This window comes from Anomalospiza imberbis, chromosome 3, assembly GCF_031753505.1.
Source record: "Anomalospiza imberbis isolate Cuckoo-Finch-1a 21T00152 chromosome 3, ASM3175350v1, whole genome shotgun sequence".
Lineage (NCBI taxonomy): Eukaryota > Metazoa > Chordata > Aves > Passeriformes > Viduidae > Anomalospiza > Anomalospiza imberbis.
The window spans coordinates 1,136,123-1,154,830 of NC_089683.1; the positions used below are offsets into that span (position 1 = coordinate 1,136,123).

At 60.0% G+C, this 18,708-nt stretch overlaps 1 protein-coding gene across 1 annotated transcript in view; it reads left to right on the forward strand.

Annotated features, from left to right (window-relative positions):
* The first annotated feature begins 8,001 nt into the window (after positions 1–8,001).
* The window catches only part of KCNK3 (potassium two pore domain channel subfamily K member 3), a 28,033-nt gene continuing 17,326 nt past the window's right edge, over positions 8,002–18,708 (forward strand). Inside the window, exon 1 of the mRNA XM_068183120.1 lies at positions 8,002–8,378. Within this exon, the coding sequence (XP_068039221.1) occupies positions 8,096–8,378 (283 nt within the window). The 5' untranslated portion in view covers positions 8,002–8,095. The remainder of the gene's footprint in view (positions 8,379–18,708) is intronic.

Here is an 18,708-nt window from a genome sequence, read left to right on the forward strand (position 1 = left end):
AGGAACAGCGGGAACAGCGGGAACAGCGGGAACAGCGGGAACAGCAGGGACAGCGGGAACACCGGGAACAGCGGGGACAGCGGGAACACCGGGAACAGCGGGGACAGCGGGGCCGGGATGGATCCCGGCTGCCTCCCTGGAACTGGGACATTCCACTGGGATGGATCCCGGCTGCCTCCCTGGAACTGGGACATTCCACTGGGATGGATCCCGGCTGCCTCTCTGGAACTGGGACATTCCACTGGGATGGATCCCGGCTGCCTCCCTGGAACTGGGACACTCCAATATCCCACCGGGATGAGCAGCAGGGATTTGCAGGATCAGTTTTCCAGCTGGAACCTGGGGGATGCTCCCTTTCCCGCCCCATTCCCGCTGCACCCGGAGATCCCAGGAGCTCCCCAAAACCTGGGAAGTGACTCCACCAAATAAGGACTTTTCCATGGCTGAGGAAAATTCCCAATTCCCGGAGCTGGTGCCGCTGGGATAGAGGGAAAGCAAATTCCTGGCTCAGGGGATTCCCGCCCTGCAGAGCTGCTCCCGGTCTGGGATCCAACATCCCAAGGGTGTGGAGCTGCTGGAGAGAGGCCAGAGGGGAGCACGGAGCTGCTCCCTGGGCTGGGAGAGCTGGGAATGCGCAGCTGGATCGGGGAAGGGTCCAGGGAATCCTTGGAGCTGCTTCCTGATCCCAAAGGGGCTCCAGGAGAGCTGGAATTTGGGGAAGGGCTGGAGGGCCAGGAGCTGGGGAATGGCTTCCAGTGGGAAAGGGGAGCCTGGGATTTTGGGATCTTGGGAAGGAATTCCTGTCTGGGCTGGAATTCCCAGCGAATCCCTGGATCCCTGGCAGTGTCCAAGGAAAGATTGGAGTAACTCATCCCATCATCCCATTATCCCATCCCAGCTCTGTTTTCCAGAGGGAGGAGCCTCTCAGGAATTCCCTGGATATCTGGAAACGCAGGAGGGTCCCAGGCTGTGTCCTGTTCCATCAGTGCCCATTCCCAGTGGGAGATCCGGGGATCCCAAATTCCCATCCTGGGAGAAGGGATCCACTGGAACGGCTGCCTTGGGATACCTGGAGCCACCTCCACAAGTTCCTTTCCTTTGGCCCATCCCCAAATCCCACCCAAATCCCTGGATTGCAATTCCAGAGCTCCCGGCCCAACCACCTCAGTCCCATTCCCGGGATGGGCCAGGAGCTCATCCCAAAATCCTCACTCAGAGATGAGACAACAGAGAATTCCCAACGGTTCCCATTCCCGGCTTTCCACTCCCAAAGCCCCTCCAAGGGCAGTGACGGGAAGAAAATTCCCACGGGATCTTCCTGAGGGGGGTCGGGAAGGGCTGAGCCGGGACACGGAGCTTGGACCCTGCAGGAACCTCGTCAGCCAGCCCCAATCCCACGGGAATCGCCGGCTGCCGGCGCTGAGATCCATTAGGATCCCGCAAAAGGCGAAACCGAAGCTTTTTGGGAATGACTCGGCAGAGCCGGCGGAAGAGCAGGAGCACATTTGGCTTTTTAGGAGCAATTTCGGGTGGATTTCTTGGTGTTTTTTTGCCTTTTAATTCCTTTTATTTTTGGCAGCGGGGAGGGAGCAAATGGCCCGGCTGGAGCCCGGATCCATTTGTGGTTTTCCAGAGGCAGCAGCGGCCGGAGTCCGGGAATCTCTGGGGGCCAGGGAATGACTCATGTCAGGAATGGGGAGAGGGGACAAGGAGAGGGAGAGAGGGAAACTGGGATGGGGAGAGGGAAACTGGGATGTGGGACAGGAAAACAGGGATGGGGAGAGAGAAACTGGGATGGGGAGAGGGAAACTAGGATGGGAAAATGGGAACTGGGATGGGAGAGGGGAACTGGGATGGGAAAATGGGAACTGGGATGGGAGAGGGGAACTGGGATGGGAGAGAGGGAAACTGGGATGGGAGAGAGGGAAACTGGGATGTGGGGCAGGAAAACTGGGATGGGGAGAGAGAAATTGGGATGGGGAGAGGGAAACTGGGATGGGAAAATGGGAACTGGGATGGGAGAGGGGAACTGGGATGGGAGAGGGGAACTGGGATGGGAGAGAGAGAAACTGGGATGTGGGGCAGGAAAACTGGGATGGGGAGAGAGAAATTGGGATGGGGAGAGGGGAATTGGGATCGCAGAGAGGGGAACTGGGATGGGGGAGAGGGAAACTGGGATGGGGGAGCTCAAAACCCTGGCACAGGAACGAATCCCTGTTCCCACTGGGATGCTGGGATGGGATCCCATATTCCCAGTCCAGGCTGAGGGAAAGGAATCCCTGTTCCCACCCCCAAAGATTCCCGGAGCAGGGATCCAGGAGCTGTGGGATCTGGGAGCGTTGGGAGTCGCCTGGGCAGGAGCAGCGTTGTTGGGAGCCCAGATCCGCGGGATTCCTCCCAGCCGGAGATGTTCCTCGGCCTTTTCCAGGTGCCCGCGGAGCGGCAGCTGCCGCGACAGCTTGTGTTGGATCCGGCTGCTCCCGGCTTGGCTCGGGATGGAGCTGGGAAAAGGAGAACAGCCTGGCAGCCACAGCATCCAGGAAATTGCATCCCAAATATCCCAACAGCATCCTGGGAATCGCAACCAAAATATCCCAACAGCATCCTGGGAATCGCATCCCAAATATCCCATTGGCATCCCACGAATCGCATTCCAAATATCCCATTGCCATCCCGGGAATCACATCCCAAATATCCCACTGGCATCCTGGGAATGGCATCCCAAATATCCCATTGGCATCCCGGGAATCGCATCCTAAGTATCCCAACAGCATCCCGGGAATGGCATCCCAAATATCCCAACACCATCCTGGGAATCGCATCCCAAATATCCCAACAGCATCCCAGGAATCGCATCCCAAATATGCCATTGGCATCCCGGGAAACGCATCCTAAGTATCCCAACAGCATCCCAGGAATCGCATCCCGAATATTCCTCATCCATGGAATCTCGGGAATCATATTCCAACCATCCCATGAACATCCTGGGAAATACATCCAAACCTTCCCAACAGTATCCCAGGAAACACTGCACCCCATTAACCCCGCACCCCATAACCGCGCACCCCATAACCCCACACCCCATTAACCCCGCACCCCATAACCCTGCACCCCATAACCTTGCACCCCATAACCCCACACCCCATAACCCCTCACCCCATTAACCCCACACCCCATAACCCCACACCCCATAACCCCACACCCCATAACCCCGCACCCCATAACCCCACACCCCATAACCCCACACCCCATAACCCCACACCCCATAACCCCGCACCCCATTAACCCCACACCCCATAACCCCACACCCCATTAACCCCACACCCCATAACCCCGCACCCCATAACCCCACACCCCATAACCCCGCACCCCATTAACCCCACACCCCATTAAACCTGCACCCCATAACCCTGCACCCCATAACCCCGCACCCCATTAACCCCACACCCCATAACCCCACACCCCATAACCCCGCACCCCATTAACCCCACACCCCATAACCCTGCACCCCATAACCCCACACCCCATAACCCCACACCCCATAACCCTGCACCCCATAACCCCACACCCCATTAACCCCACACCCCATAACCCCGCACCCCATAACCCTGCACCCCATAACCCCACACCCCATAACCCCACACCCCATAACCCTGCACCCCATAACCCCACACCCCATTAACCCCACACCCCATTAACCCTGCACCCCATAACCCCACACCCCATAACCCCGCACCCCATAACCCTGCACCCCATAACTCATAGATCCCCATAACCCACAGCACCCCGTTAACCCTGCACCCCCTGACCCCAGTGTCACCCTGTCCCTGTCCCCATCCCAATGTCACCCTGTCCCTGTCCCAGTGACCCCAATGACCCCAGTGACCCCAGTGTCACCCTGTCCCTGTCCCAGTGACCCCAGTGACACCCTGTCCCTGTCCCCACCCCAGTGTCACCCTGTCCCTGTCCCTGTCCCAGTGACACCCAGGGCCTGTCCCTGTCCCTGTCCCCACCCCAGTGTCACCCTGTCCCTGTCCCTGTCACCCCAGTGTCACCCTGTCCCTGTCCCTGTCCCTGTCACCCCAGTGTCACCCTGTCCCAGTGACCCCAGTGTCACCCTGTCCCTGTCCCTGTCACCCCAGTGTCACCCTGTCCCTGTCCCTGTCCCTGTCACCCCAGTGTCACCCTGTCCCAGTGACCCCAGTGTCACCCTGTCCCTGTCCCTGTCCCAGTGACACCCAGGGCCTGTCCCTGTCCCTGTCCCTGTCACCCCAGTGTCACCCTGTCCCTGTCCCAGTGACCCCAGTGTCACCCTGTCCCTGTCCCTGTCACCCCAGTGTCACCCTGTCCCTGTCCCTGTCCCTGTCACCCCAGTGTCACCCTGTCCCAGTGACCCCAGTGTCACCCTGTCCCTGTCCCTGTCCCAGTGACACCCAGGGCCTGTTCCTGTCCCTGTCCCTGTCACCCCAGTGTCACCCTGTCCCTGTCCCAGTGACCCCAGTGTCACCCTGTCCCTGTCCCTGTCACCCCAGTGTCACCCTGTCCCTGTCCCTGTCCCTGTCACCCCAGTGTCACCCTGTCCCAGTGACCCCAGTGTCACCCTGTCCCTGTCCCTGTCCCAGTGACACCCAGGGCCTGTCCCTGTCCCTGTCCCTGTCACCCCAGTGTCACCCTGTCCCTGTCCCAGTGACCCCAGTGTCACCCTGTCCCTGTCCCTGTCACCCCAGTGTCACCCTGTCCCAGTGACCCCAGTGTCACCCTGTCCCTGTCCCTGTCCCAGTGACACCCAGGGCCTGTCCCTGTCCCTGTCCCTGTCCCTGTCACCCCAGTGTCACCCTGTCCCTGTCCCAGTGACCCCAGTGTCACCCTGTCCCTGTCCCTGTCACCCCAGTGTCACCCTGTCCCAGTGACCCCAGTGTCACCCTGTCCCTGTCCCTGTCCCAGTGACACCCAGGGCCTGTCCCTGTCCCTGTCCCTGTCACCCCAGTGTCACCCTGTCCCTGTCCCAGTGACCCCAGTGTCACCCTGTCCCTGTCCCTGTCACCCCAGTGTCACCCTGTCCCTGTCCCTGTCACCCCAGTGTCACCCTGTCCCAGTGACCCCAGTGTCACCCTGTCCCTGTCCCTGTCCCAGTGACACCCAGGGCCTGTCCCTGTCCCTGTCCCTGTCACCCCAGTGTCACCCTGTCCCTGTCCCAGTGACCCCAGTGTCACCCTGTCCCTGTCCCTGTCACCCCAGTGTCACCCTGTCCCTGTCCCTGTCACCCCAGTGTCACCCTGTCCCAGTGACCCCAGTGTCACCCTGTCCCTGTCCCCACCCCAGTGTCACCCTGTCTCTGTCCCCGTCCCAGTGATCCCAGTGTCACCCTGTCCCTGTCCCCATCCCGGTGTCACCCTGTCCCAACTTTTCCTGGAACACTCGGGATTTTCCCGCTGCTTCCCCGTCCCTCTGCCCCCGCACAGCCCCAAAATATCCCGGGAACAGGGACAGCAGGGGGACACAGGAGGACAGCTGTCACCTCCTGCCACCTCCCGGGATGGGGGAGATCCCACGGGAAGCTCCCATGGGGGTGAATGCCACGTGGCTATGGAATAGCCAATCATTCCCGTGGATATCCCACATCCCATATCCCATATCCCATATCCCACATCCCAAATCCCCTATCCCAATATCTCATATCCCCTATCCCATATCATCCATATCCCAAATCCCATATCCCACATCCCATATCATCCATATCCCATCACAAATCCCTTATCCCATCCCATATCCCCCATCCCATATCATATCCCATTTCGCATATCCCATATCCCATATCCCATATCCCACATCCCATATCCCACATCCCATATCATATCCCATTTTGCATATCCCATATTCCATACCGCATATCTCATATTCCATACCCCATATCCCAAATCCCATTTCCCATATCCCAGATCCCATATCGTCCATACCCCATCCTATATCCCATATCCCATATCCCACATCCCATATCCCATACCCCACGTCCCATATCCCATATCCCATATCCCATATCCCACATTCCATATCCTGTATCCCATATCCTGTATCCCATATCCCATATCCCAAATCCCACATCCCATATCCCAAATCCCCTATCCCATATCGTCCATACCCCATCCTATATCCCATATCCTACATCACATATCCCATATCCCATATCCCACATCCCACATCCCAATATCCCATATCCCATATCCTGTATCCCACATCCCATATCCCAAATCCCACATCCCATATCCCAAATCCCCTATCCCATATCGTCCATACCCCATCCTATATCCCATATCCTACATCACATATCCCATATCCCATATCCCAGTATCCCACATCCCACAATATCCCGTATCCCGCGTCCCACCGTTCCCATCCCCTGGAGCCCCCCCAGCAGTGCCACCCGCTCTGAGGCCCCTGGGGACAGCGCTGGTGTCACCCCTGTCCCGCGGCCACCTCGGGGGCGAGGGGACGGGCTGGGGGGAGCCGCTGCCTTGGGAATTCCCTGGCTGGAATTCCCTGGGGACTCTGGAATTCCCACGGGATCGGGGCTGGGCCGAGGGGCCAGCACACGTGTGAGGGACAATTGTCCCCGGTTTCGGGTGACAGCAGCTGGGACAGAACCTGTCCCGCGGCTGGAAAACATTCCCTGCTCCCGACTCCAGCCCCGCAGGGATCCCGGGATGATCCCGAAATCCGGGCAGCGGGAAAAGCGGGAATTGCGTCCCGGTGAGAGCCCACCGGCAGTTCCGGGATCCCGAAATCAGCGGGACACGGAGCTGGAGAGGGGAGCACGGCGCTGCTCCGGGCTGGGAGAGCTGGGAATGTTCCCCTGGATCCGGGAAGGATCCAGGGAATCCTTGGAGCCGCTTCCCGATCCCCAAGGGGCTCCAGAAGAGCTGGAATTTGGGGAAGGGCTGGAGGGCCAGGAGCCAGGGAATGGCTTCCAGCAGGAAAGGGGAGTTTGGGATTTTGGGATCTTGGGAAGGAATTCCCGGCTGGGCTGGAATTCCCAGAGAATCCCTGGATCCATGGGACTCTCCCAGGAAGGGTGGGATGGGATAAAGGGATATTGGGATATTGGGATATTGGGATATTGGGATATTGGGATAATGGGATAATGGGATATTTGGATATTGGGATAGTGGGATAATGGGATATTGGGATATTGGGATAATGGGATATTGGGATAATGGGATATTGGGATATTGGGAAAATGGGATAATGGGATACTGGGATGGGATAGGGTGCAGGTGGAGACACAGCTCTGGGGCAAGGTTGGGATTTGGAATTTGGGATCTGGGATTTGGGTTTTGGGGTTTTGGAGCTGTTCCCAGGGCTGGGATTTGGGGTTTGGGGTTTGGGATCTGTTGCCAGGGTTGGGATTTGGGGATTTGGGAGCTGTTCCTAAATTTGGGATTTGGGTTTTGGGGTTTTGGAGCTGTTCCCAGGGCTTTGGGGATTTGGGGATTTGGGAGCTGTTCCTAAATTTGGGATTTGGGGTTTGGAAGCTGTTCCCGGGGTTGGGATCTGGGGTCTGGGAGCTGTTCCCAGGGCTGGGATCTGGGCTTTGCGGTTTAGGAGCTGTTCCTAGGTTTGGGATTCGGGCTTTGTGGCGTTGGGACCTGCTCCCAGAGCTGGGATCTGGGAGCCGTTCCCAGGTTTGGGAATTAGGATCCGGGATCTGGGGGACCTGTTCCCGGAGCAGACGCGGCTCCCGGGAGCGGCCGCGCTCTGGGGCGCTTTGCCGCTGTCCCCAGCGCGGGGGCCTCGGCCCCGTGCGGCGCTCGGGGGGTCCCGGGGGCGCTGGTGCTGAAGGACAGCTCCGCCCCCTCCCCTCCCCCGCCCTCCTCCCCCTCCCTCCCCCCATCCCTCCTCCCCCTCCCTCCTCCCTCTCCCTCCCTCTCCCTCCCTCTCCCTCCTCCCCATCCCTCCTCCCGCTCCTCCGCCGGCCCCGCCGCCGCCGCGGCCGCCGCAGCCGCGCCTCGGCCGCCTCCCCCGGCCGCCCGCCGTGCCCGGGCGCTGCCGCCATGCCCCAGCCGGCCCCGCCGCGCCCCGCAGCCGCCGCCGGCGCACGATGAAGCGGCAGAACGTGCGGACGCTGGCGCTGATCGTCTGCACCTTCACCTACCTGCTGGTGGGCGCCGCCGTCTTCGACGCGCTCGAGTCCGAGGCGGAGACGGCGGAGAGGCGGCGGCTGGAGGCCAAGAGCGACGAGCTCAAGAGAAAGTACAACCTGAGCGCCGAGAGCTACGGCGAGCTCGAGCGGGTCGTGCTCAAGCTCAAGCCGCACAAGGCCGGCGTCCAGTGGAAATTCGCCGGCTCCTTCTACTTCGCCATCACCGTCATCACCACCATAGGTACCGGCTGCCCCCGCCCCGCCCGGCTCCCCGCGGGCAGATCCCGGCTCGGCTTTTTGCCGCTGGGATCTGGGGATCCACACGGGAAGCACCGGGAGAGCCCCGCCTGTCCCCGAGGGAGCGGGGGAAGATCGGGAGCTCGGTGCTTTCGCCGCCCGGAGACCCCCCCGCCGCCGCCGCCGCCGCCGCCCGTCCCGTGGGATCGGGGCGATCCCTCTGCCCGGACCCCCCTCTCTCCCATCCCGGTGGGATCGGGGCGATCCCTCTGCCCGGACCCCCCTCTCTCCCATCCCGGTGGGATCGGGGCGATCCCTCTGCCAGGACCCCCCTCTCTCCTATCCCGGTGGGATCGGGGCGATCCCTCTGCCCGGACCCCCCTGTCTCCCATCCCGGTGGGATCGGGGCGATCCTCCTGCCAGGACCCCCCTGTCTCCCGTCCCGTGGGATCGGGGCGATCCCTCCCCGGCTCCTCCGGAACCGGGAAAAACCGCCAGGACCCCCCTGTCTCCCACCCCGGTGGGATCGGGGCGATCCCTCTGCCCGGACCCTCCTCTCTCCCATCCCGATGGGATCAGGGCGATCCCTCTGCCCAGATTCCCCAGTGTTTTCGGGGTGATCCCTCTGCTCGGTTCCTCTGGCACCGGGAAAAACCCCCCGGACCCCCCTGTCTCCCCTCCCAGTGAGATCGGGGCGATTTCCCTGCCCGGACCCCCCTGTCTCCCATCCCTTGGGATCCGGGCGATCCCTCTCCGGCTCTGGGAACAACCTGCCCGGACCCCTCTCTCTCCCATCCCGGTGTTTTCGGGGTGATCCCCCTGCCCGGATTCCCGTCTCCCATCCTGGTGGGATCCGGGCGATTCCTCTCTGCCTCCTCTGGCTCCGGGAAACACCGGTCAGGACCCCCGTTTCTCGTCCCGGTGTTTTGGGGCGATCCCCCTGCCCGGATTCCCGTCTCACATCCCGGTGTTTTGGGGCGATCCCCCTGCCCGGATTCCCGTCTCACATCCCGGTGTTTTGGGGCGATCCCTCTGCCAGGACCCCACTCTCCCTCATCCCTTGGGATTGGGGCGATCCCCCTCTCTCCCATCCCGGTGTTTTCGGGGCGATTCCCTGCCCAAGCCCCCCCAAAATCCCCGATCCCGCAGTGCCGGGACTCCCCCACCGCTCCCACCGGGAAATCCCCGCGCCACCCCCCGGGACCGGGGAATCCTCCCGACCCTGGGATGTGTCCCCAAGTCACCGTCACCCCCGCCAGTGGCTCTGCTGGCCCGGACCCCCCTGTGGGACCCCCAGCCCAGGAGAGGCGACAGGGACGTGTCCCTGTGGGACCCCCAGCCCCACGGGGACAGGGACCCCTGTGGGACCCCCCCCAGCCCCACGGGGACAGGAACCCCACTGTGGGACCCCCAGCCCCACGGGGACAGGAACCCCACTGTGGGACCCCCAGCCCCACGGGGACAGGAACCCCACTGTGGGACCCCCAGCCCCACGGGGACAGGGACCCCTGTGGGACCTCAGCCCCACGGGGACAGGGACCCCTGTGGGACCCCCCCCAGCCCCACGGGGACAGGGATCCCTGTGGGACCCCCCCCAGCCCCACGGGGACAGGGACCCCTGTGGGACCCCCCCCAGCCCCACGGGGACAGGGACCCCTGTGGGACCCCCCCCAGCCCCACGGGGACAGGGACCCCTGTGGGACCCCTAGCCCCACGGGGACAGGGACGTGTCCCTGGAGGGTCCCCAGCCCCACGGGGACAGGGCTGTGTCCCTGTGGGACCCCCAGCCCCACGGGGACAGGGATGTGGGACCCCCAGCCCCACGGGGACAGGGATGTGGGACCCCCAGCCCCACGGGGACAGGGATGTGGGACCCCCAGCCCCACGGGGACAGGGATGTGTGACCCCCAGCCCCACGGGGACAGGGATGTGGGACCCCCAGCCCCATGGGGAGGGGACAGGGACATGTCCCCACCCCACCAGGCTCTCCCAGGGGGTGTCACCGCTGTCCCCCACGCTCAAGGATGTCCCCAGCCCTGACCCCACCCTGAGAAGCGTCAGTGGGGGTGCCCTCTTTGGGACCTACCCCCATTGTCACCCCCATTGTCACCCCCATTGTCACCCCTCTGTCACCCCCATTGTCACCCCTCTGTCACCCACACTGTCACCTCCTGTCACCCCCATTGTCACCCCTATTGTCACCCCTATTGTCACCCCCATTGTCACCCCTCTGTCACCCCCATTGTCACCCCCATTGTCACCCCTATTGTCACCCCTATTGTCACCCCCATTGTCACCCCTCTGTCACCCCCATTGTCACCCCCATTGTCACCCCTCTGTCACCCCCATTGTCACCCCTCTGTCACCCCCCGTCACCCCCATTGTCACCCCTCTGTCACCCACACTGTCACCCCCATTGTCACCCACATTATCACCTCTCTGTCACCCCCCGTCACCCCCATTGTCACCCCTCTGTCACCCACACGGATTTCGGGGTGTCCCTGGGTCCCCAAAGATGTCACAGGAATTTCGGGGTGTCCCTGGGTCCCCAAAGATGTCACAGGAATTTCGGGGTGTCCCTGGGTGCCCGGGGCTGTCACAGGAATTTCGGGGTTCCTGTGGATTCCCAGGGTTGGGTCAGGGATATTGGGGCGCCTGTTTGTTCCCAGGGCTCAGATCCGGCTGTTGGGGTGCTCGAGGGTTCCCAGATTTGGGATGTGGATACTGGGATATTTCCCAGACCCTAAATCCCAGTGCGGGGATGCAAAGGAGTTCCCGGACAGGAAACACCCGGCTCGGGGTGTTCGGTATTCCCGGAGCTTTTATCCCGGCGTTTGTCATTCCCGGAGGTTTTATCCCGGTGTTTGCCATTCCCGGGGCTTTTATCCAGTGTGCGTTATTCCCGGAGATTTTATCCCGATGTTTGCCATTCCCGGAGCTTTTATCCCGGTGATTGTCATTCCCGGGGCTTTTATCCCAGTATCTGTTAATCCTGGAGCTGTTATCCCAGTGTCTGTTATTCCTGGAGTTGTTATCCCGGTGTCTGTTATTCCTGGAGTTGTTATCCCGGTGTTTGCCATTCCCGGGGCTTTTATCCCGGTGTTTGTTGTTCCTGGAGTTTCTATCCCGGTGTTTGCCATTCCCACCCTCAGGGCGTTCATTATTCCCGGGGCTGTTTTCCCAACGTTCATTATTCCCATTATCCCGGTCTCAGGGTGTTCATTATTCCAGGGCTTTTATCCCGGTGTTTGTTATTCCTGGAGTTTCTATCCCGGTGTTTGCCATTCCCATTATCCCGGTGTCAGTGTCCGGGTGTTCATTTTTCCAGGGCTTTTATCCCGCTGTTTGGCATTCCCACCCTCAGGGCGTTCATTATTCCCAACGTTCATTATTCCCGTTATCCCGGTGTCAGGCTGTTATTCCCAGGGCTTTTATCCCGGTGTTTATCATTCCCAGAGCCGTTACCCTGGTGTTTGCTATTCCCGGAGTTGTTATTCCCACTCTCTGGGTGTTCCCTATTCCCAGAGCTGTTATCCCAGTGTCAGAGTGTTTGTCATTCCCAGGGCTTCTATCCCGGTGTTTGTCATTCCCAGAATTGTTATTCCCACTCTCAGGGTGTTCATTATTCCCAGAGCTCTTATCCCGGTGTCAGGCTGTTATGTTCCCGGGCTTTTATCCCGGTGTCTGTCATTCCCATTATCCCGGTGTCAGGATGTGTGTCATTCCCAGCGCTGTTATCCCGGTGTTTGTTATTCCCAGGGTTTTTTCCCCCGATGTTTATTATTCCCGTTATCCCGGTGTTTGTCATTTCCAGAATTGTCCTCCCGGTGTTTGTCATTCCCACCCTCAGGGTGTTGATTATTCCCGGGGCTGTTTTCCCAATGTTCATTATTCCCGTTATCCCGGTCTCAGGGATATTCCAGGGGCTTTTATCCCGGTGTTTGTTATTCCCAGAGCTGTTATCCCAGTGTTTGCCATTCCCATTATCCCGGTGTCAGTGTCAGGGTGTTCATTATTCCCGGGGCTGTTTTCCCAACGTTCATTTTCCCCATTATCCCGGTCTCAGGGTGTTTGTCATTCCCGGGGCTTTCATCCCGGTGTTTGTTATTCCCAGAGCTGTTATCCCAGTGTTTGGCATTCCCATTATCCCGGTGTCAGTGTCCGGGTGTTCATTATTCCAGGGCTTTTATCCCGGTGTTTGACATTCCCACCCTCAGGGCGTTCATTATTCCCGGGGCTGTTTTCCCAACGTTCATTATTCCCGTTATCCCGGTGTCAGGCTGTTATTCCCAGGGCTTTTATCCCGGTGTTTGTCATTCCCGGGCTGTTACCCCGGTGTTTGTCATTCCCAGAATTGTTACTCCCACTCTCAGGGTGTTCATTATTCCCAGAGCTCTTACCCCGGTGTCAGGCTGTTATGTTCCCGGGCTTTTATCCCGGTGTCTGTCATTCCCATTATCCCGGTGTCAGGATGTTTGTCATTCCCAGCGCTGTTATCCCGGTGTCAGTGTCAGGGTGTTTCATTATTCCCGGGGCTGTTATCCGGCTGTTTGTTATTCCCAGTGTTTGTTATTCCTGGGGCTGTTATCCCAGTGTCAGGCTGTTATTCCCGGGGCTGTTATCCGGCTGTTTGTCATTCCCGGTGTTTGTTATTCCCGGTGTTTGTTATTCCCGGGGCTGTTATCCGGCTGTTTGTCATTCCCGGTGTTTGTTATTCCCGGGGCTGTTATCCGGCTATTTGTCATTCCCGGTGTTTGTTATTCCCGGGGCTGTTATCCGGCTGTTTGTCATTCCCGGTGTTTGTTATTCCCATTATCCCAGGGCTACTTTCCCAATGTCCATTATTCCCGTTATCCTGGTGTCAGGGAGTTTGTTATTCCCAGTATTGGTATCCCGGTGTTTGTTTTTCCCAGGGCTGTTATCCCGGTGCTTATCATTCCCATTTCCCCCATTATCCTGGTGTTTGCCATTCCCATTATCCCGTTATCCTGGTGCTTACCATTCCCATTACCCCGTTATCCCGGTGTTTGCCATTCCCATTATCCCATTATCCTGCTGTTTGCCATTCCCATTATTTCCATTATCCTGATATTTGCCATTCCCGTTATTCCCGTTCTCCCGGTGTTTGCCATTCCCCTTATTCCAGTTATCCCAGTATTTGCCATTCCCATTATCCCATTATCCCGGTGTTTGCCATTCCCATTATTCCAGCGCTTGCCATTCCTGTTATTCCCATTATCCCGGTGTTTGCCATTCCCATTTTCCCGGTGTTTGCCATTCCCATTTTCCTGGTGTTTGCCATTCCTGTTATTCCCGTTATCCCGGTGTTTGCCATTCCCGTTATTCCCATTTTCCCAGTGTTTGCCATTCCCATTTTCCTGGTGCTTGCCATTCCCATTATCCCATTTTCCCGGTGTTTGCCATTTCCGTCATTTCCATTTTCCCGGTGTTTGCCCTCCCCGTTATCCCGGCTCCGGCCTCTCCCGGCTGCCGGGAGCAGCTGGAAAAGCTCTGGAATTGCTGTCGAGCCTCCGGTGCTGGATGGGAGGGGGAATCTGGGAATCTCCAGTGGGATCCAGCAGGATCCAGCCCATCCCAAGGATCCTGGAATGCTGGAGAGGGACACGGATCCGCTGGGATCCCTCCCAAGGAACCGTGGCCTTGGGCAGGGATCGGGATCCCGCTCTGCCTCTCCCGGGATTCCCGATCCCGGAATTCCCGATCCCGCTGCCAGGAGCTGGGAATGCTGGAGCGGGGCTGATCCCAACCCAAACATCGCATCCCAAAAATTCCAGCTGCTCCTGGCGCTCCCAGCCTTAAATCCTGGAGTTGGGCTCCACGTGGGAGCCGCTTTGGGTTTGGGATTAGGATTCCCAATATCCCAAATGTGGGAATTGCGGAGGGAGTGGCCCCAAATGGCTTTCCCTGTATCCAGCCCGGTTTTCCTGGAATTTCCAGGGATGTGGGGAAGGGGCTGGGACATCCGGATGCGCGGGAAGATCCCAAAATCCCATGATTTTGGTGGCTGGATATGGCAGCAACGCTGGGATGAGGCTGGAATGAGAGGAGACCCTTCCAAATCCCGGGAAAAGGGGGAGAAAATCCCATTATTCCCATGGAACTGGATTTTCCAGGGCAGGAAAAAAGGGATTTTCCCAGGAATTCACCACCCAGCTCCTGGTGGGGCCGGGAAAAGCCGGAAGCAGCTCCTGAGGCAGGGGAGATCCCGGTGAGGGAAAACCCGGGATTACAGATCCTGCTGGGAAAAGTTTGAATCCATTTGGGGTTTTATTTTTTCCCCCTTTATCCATGAAAAAAAAAAAACAAAAACCGGGAGAGGAGCGGCTCCCGGCGCTGCTCCAAAGATTTCCCACGGCTCCCGTGAAATTCCAGGGGCTGGGATGTCCCCTCTGTCCCCATCCCGAAATTCCCAGGGGCTGGGATGTCCCCTCTGTCCCCATCCCGCAATTCCAGGGGCTGGAATGTCCCCCCTGTCCCCATCCCGAAATTCCCAGGGTGGGAATGTCCCCTCTGTCCCCATCCCGCAATTCCAGGGGCTGGGATGTCCCCTCTGTCCCCATCCCGCAATTCCCGGGGCTGGAATGTCCCCCTGTCCCCATCCCGCAATTCCAGGGGCTGGGATGTCCCCTCTGTCCCCATCCCGCAATTCCAGGGGCTGGAATGTCCCCTCTGTTCCCATCCCGCGATTCCCGGGGCTGGGATGTCCCTTCTGTCCCCATCCCGCGATTCCCGGGGCTGGGATGTCCCCCTGTCCCCATCACGCAATTCCAGGGGCTGGGATGTCCCTTCTGTCCCCATCCCGCAATTCCCGGGGCTGGGATGTCCCCGGGGGGTGGCAGAGTCACCGGCGCGTGTCCCTTGTCACCTCTGCCGCTGTCCCGAGCCAGGGCGGGCTGCGCTGCCTCTGGATGGCTCCCAAAAGTCCCGATCCCGAAAATCCCGGTCCCGAAAATCCCGGTCCCCGCCCCGCCCGTCCCCCGCGGCCGTGAGCGGAGCGGGAGCAGGTGGCAAATGCCACCGCGGTGTCACCGTCTGTCACCGCCCGGGCGCGTCACGGGAGCCGCGCCCGGCACGGGCCCGGGCCCGTTCGTGCCCGTCTGTCACCTGCTGTCCCCCGTGGCCCCTCCTGTCCCCCGTGCCCGTTTGTCAACCACCTTGTCCTCCTTCTGTCCCCCTGTCCCTCTGTCCCCCTGTCCCTCTGTCCCCTCTGTCCCTCTGTCCCCCTGTCCCCCTGTCCTTCTGTCCCCCTGTCCTTCTGTCCCCCTGTCCCGCTGTCCCGCTGTCCCGCTGTCCCGCTGTCCCCCTGTCCCTCTGTCCCCCTGTCCCGCTGTCCCTCTGTCCCCTCTGTCCCCCTGTCCCCCTGTCCCCCTGTCCCTCTGTCCCCCTGTCCCGCTGTCCCTCTGTCCCCTCTGTCCCCCTGTCCCCCTGTCCCCCTGTCCCCCTGTCCCTCTGTCCCCCTGTCCCGCTGTCCCTCTGTCCCCCTGTCCCCCTGTCCCCCTGTCCCTCTGTCCCTCTGTCCCTCTGTCCCTGCGTCCCCTCTGTCCCTGCGTCCCCTCTGTCCCCCTGTCCCTCTGTCCCCCTGTCCCCCTGTCCCTCTGTCCCCCCTGTCCCTCTGTCCCCCTGTCCTTCTGTCCCCCTGTCCTTCTGTCCCGCTGTCCCGCTGTCCCTCTGTCCTTCTGTCCCCACTGTCCCCCCTGTCCCTCTGTCCCCCTGTCCTTCTGTCCCCCTGTCCTTCTGTCCCCCTGTCCTTCTGTCCCGCTGTCCCCCTGTCCCTCTGTCCTTCTGTCCCACTGTCCCCTCTGTCCCTCTGTCCTTCTGTCCTGCTGTCCCCCTGTCCCTCTGTCCCCCTGTCCCTCTGTCCCCCTGTCCCCCTGTCCCTCTGTCCCCCCTGTCCCTCTGTCCCCCTGTCCCCCTGTCCCTCTGTCCCCCCTGTCCCTCTGTCCCCCTGTCCCCCTGTCCCCCTGTCCCCCTGTCCCTCTGTCCCCCTGTCCCCCTGTCCCCCTGTCCCTCTGTCCCCCTGTCCCTCTGTCCCTCTGTCCCTCTGTCCCCCTGTCCCCCTGTCCCCCTGTCCCTCTGTCCCCCTGTCCCCCTGTCCCCCTGTCCCTCTGTCCCCCTGTCCCCCTGTCCCCCTGTCCCCCTGTCCTTCTGTCCCTCTGTCCCCCTGTCCCCCTGTCCCCCTGTCCCCCTGTCCCCCTGTCCCTCTGTCCCTCTGTCCCTCTGTCCCCCTGTCCCCCTGTCCCCCTGTCCCCCTGTCCCTCTGTCCCTCTGTCCCTCTGTCCCTCTGTCCCCCTGTCCCCCTGTCCCTCTGTCCCCCTGTCCCTCTGTCCCCCTGTCCCACTGTCCCCCTGTCCCCCTGTCCCTCTGTCCCTCTGTCCCCCTGTCCCTCTGTCCCTCTGTCCCTCTGTCCCCTCTGTCCCCTCTGTCCCTCTGTCCCTCTGTCCCCCTGTCCCCCTGTCCCCCTGTCCTTCTGTCCCTCTGTCCCTCTGTCCCTCTGTCCCTCTGTCCCCCTGTCCCCCTGTCCCCCTGTCCCTCTGTCCCTCTGTCCCCCTGTCCCCCTGTCCCCCTGTCCCCCTGTCCCTCTGTCCCCCCGGGCCGGTGACACCGCCCCTGTCCCCAGTCCGTGTCACCGCGTCCCTTCCCCTGGGGTCGGGCAGGGTTTGGGGACAGCGCTGTCACCTCCGGCGGCGGTGCCACCCCCGGGCGGCGGGAAAGGCACCGAATTCCCGGGATTTGGGGGGGAAAACTCCGGGAATTGTTGGGAACTGCTGGGATGAGGAGCTCCCTCCAAACCCTCGGGACATTCCTGCTCCCATTCCGCAAAAAAACCCATTTCCATGGAAATCCGTGGCCACAATTCCAGGGCTGGAATTCCTCCCCACCCCCCCGCCCATTCCTGCTCCCATTCCACCAAAAAAAAAAAAAAAACTAAAACCAACAAACATTTCCATGGAAATCGCTGGTGGCTCCTTTGGACCGGGAACGAGATTTGGGACCAGCAGGGAAAGAGGAAAACTCCGCCACAATTCCAGGGCTGGAATTTCTCCCAATCTCTCCGCCCATTCCTGCTCCAATTCCACAAAAAAACCATTTCCATGGAAATCGCTGGTGGATCCTTGGAACGGGGAATGGGGTTTGGGATCAACTGGGAAAGGGGAATTCCAGGGAATTCCTACTGAAATTCCAGGGCTGGAATTCCTTCTAATCCTCTAGCCATTCCTGCTCCCATTCCACAAAAAACCCATTTCCATGGAAATCTGTGCTGGCACCTCCCCAACCATCCATAGGCTTTGGAATTAAGAGGGAAGAAGGGGAAATATTCCTGGAATTCCTGGAATTCCCCCCTGGGTTTTCCTGGGAAAGCGATCCCACCCATCCCGGGGGTTGATGGAGCATCCCATCCCCAGGAATTGCTGGAAAATCAGGATCGCTTCCCTCCCTTCCCCTGCTGCCTTTTCCTTTTCCACTCCGGAATTCCTGGATGTTCCTCCTGGATCGTCAGGATCCAGGGCTTTTCCTGCCGGAATGAGCGTTAAGGGGCTGGATGAGGATGTGGAGAATTCCCATTGGGATCGGAGCGGCTTCCCGCTGGGATGGGGATTTAGGGTGACAATCCCGGCCCAGGCTGGATGCGACGCCTTTTCCAGGGAATGTCTTCTCACGGAGGCTCCGGCAAAACCGAGGTGGAGAGGCCTCGTGGTTGCTCCCATGGGATTCAGTACAGGGATTGGGATGGGGTCGGGATCAGAATTGGGATTGGGATCGAGACTGGGATCGGGATTACGATTGAGATTGGGATTGAGATGGGGATCAGGATCATCGTCAGTATCAGGATCAGGATCAGGACTGGGATCAGAGTCAGGACTGGGATTGGGATCAGGATTGGGATTGGGATTGAGATCAGGATTAGGATCACAGTCAGGGTAGGGATCGGGATCAGGATCGAGATTGGGATCAGAGTTGGGGATGGGGTTGGGATTGGGATTGAGATTGGGATTAGGATCACAGTCAGGATCGGGATTGAGTTGGGATCAGAGTCGAGGTTGGGGTCAGGATTGTGATTAGGATTAGGATTGGGATCAGGATCTGGATTGGGATCAGGATCAGGTTTGGGATCGGGATTGGGATCAGTACTGGGATCAGGATCAGGGCCCCTCTGGATCCTCCCTCTCCCATCCGCCTCTCATGCCCAGGCTATAAATTCCCAGTTTTTTTTCCACCCAGGAGTGACATCATTAATTAATTCCTGCTAATTCCCACTCCTGCCTTTCCCAGCTGATTCCTCCCAAAGTCCCAGCAAATCCCGACCGGGAGTG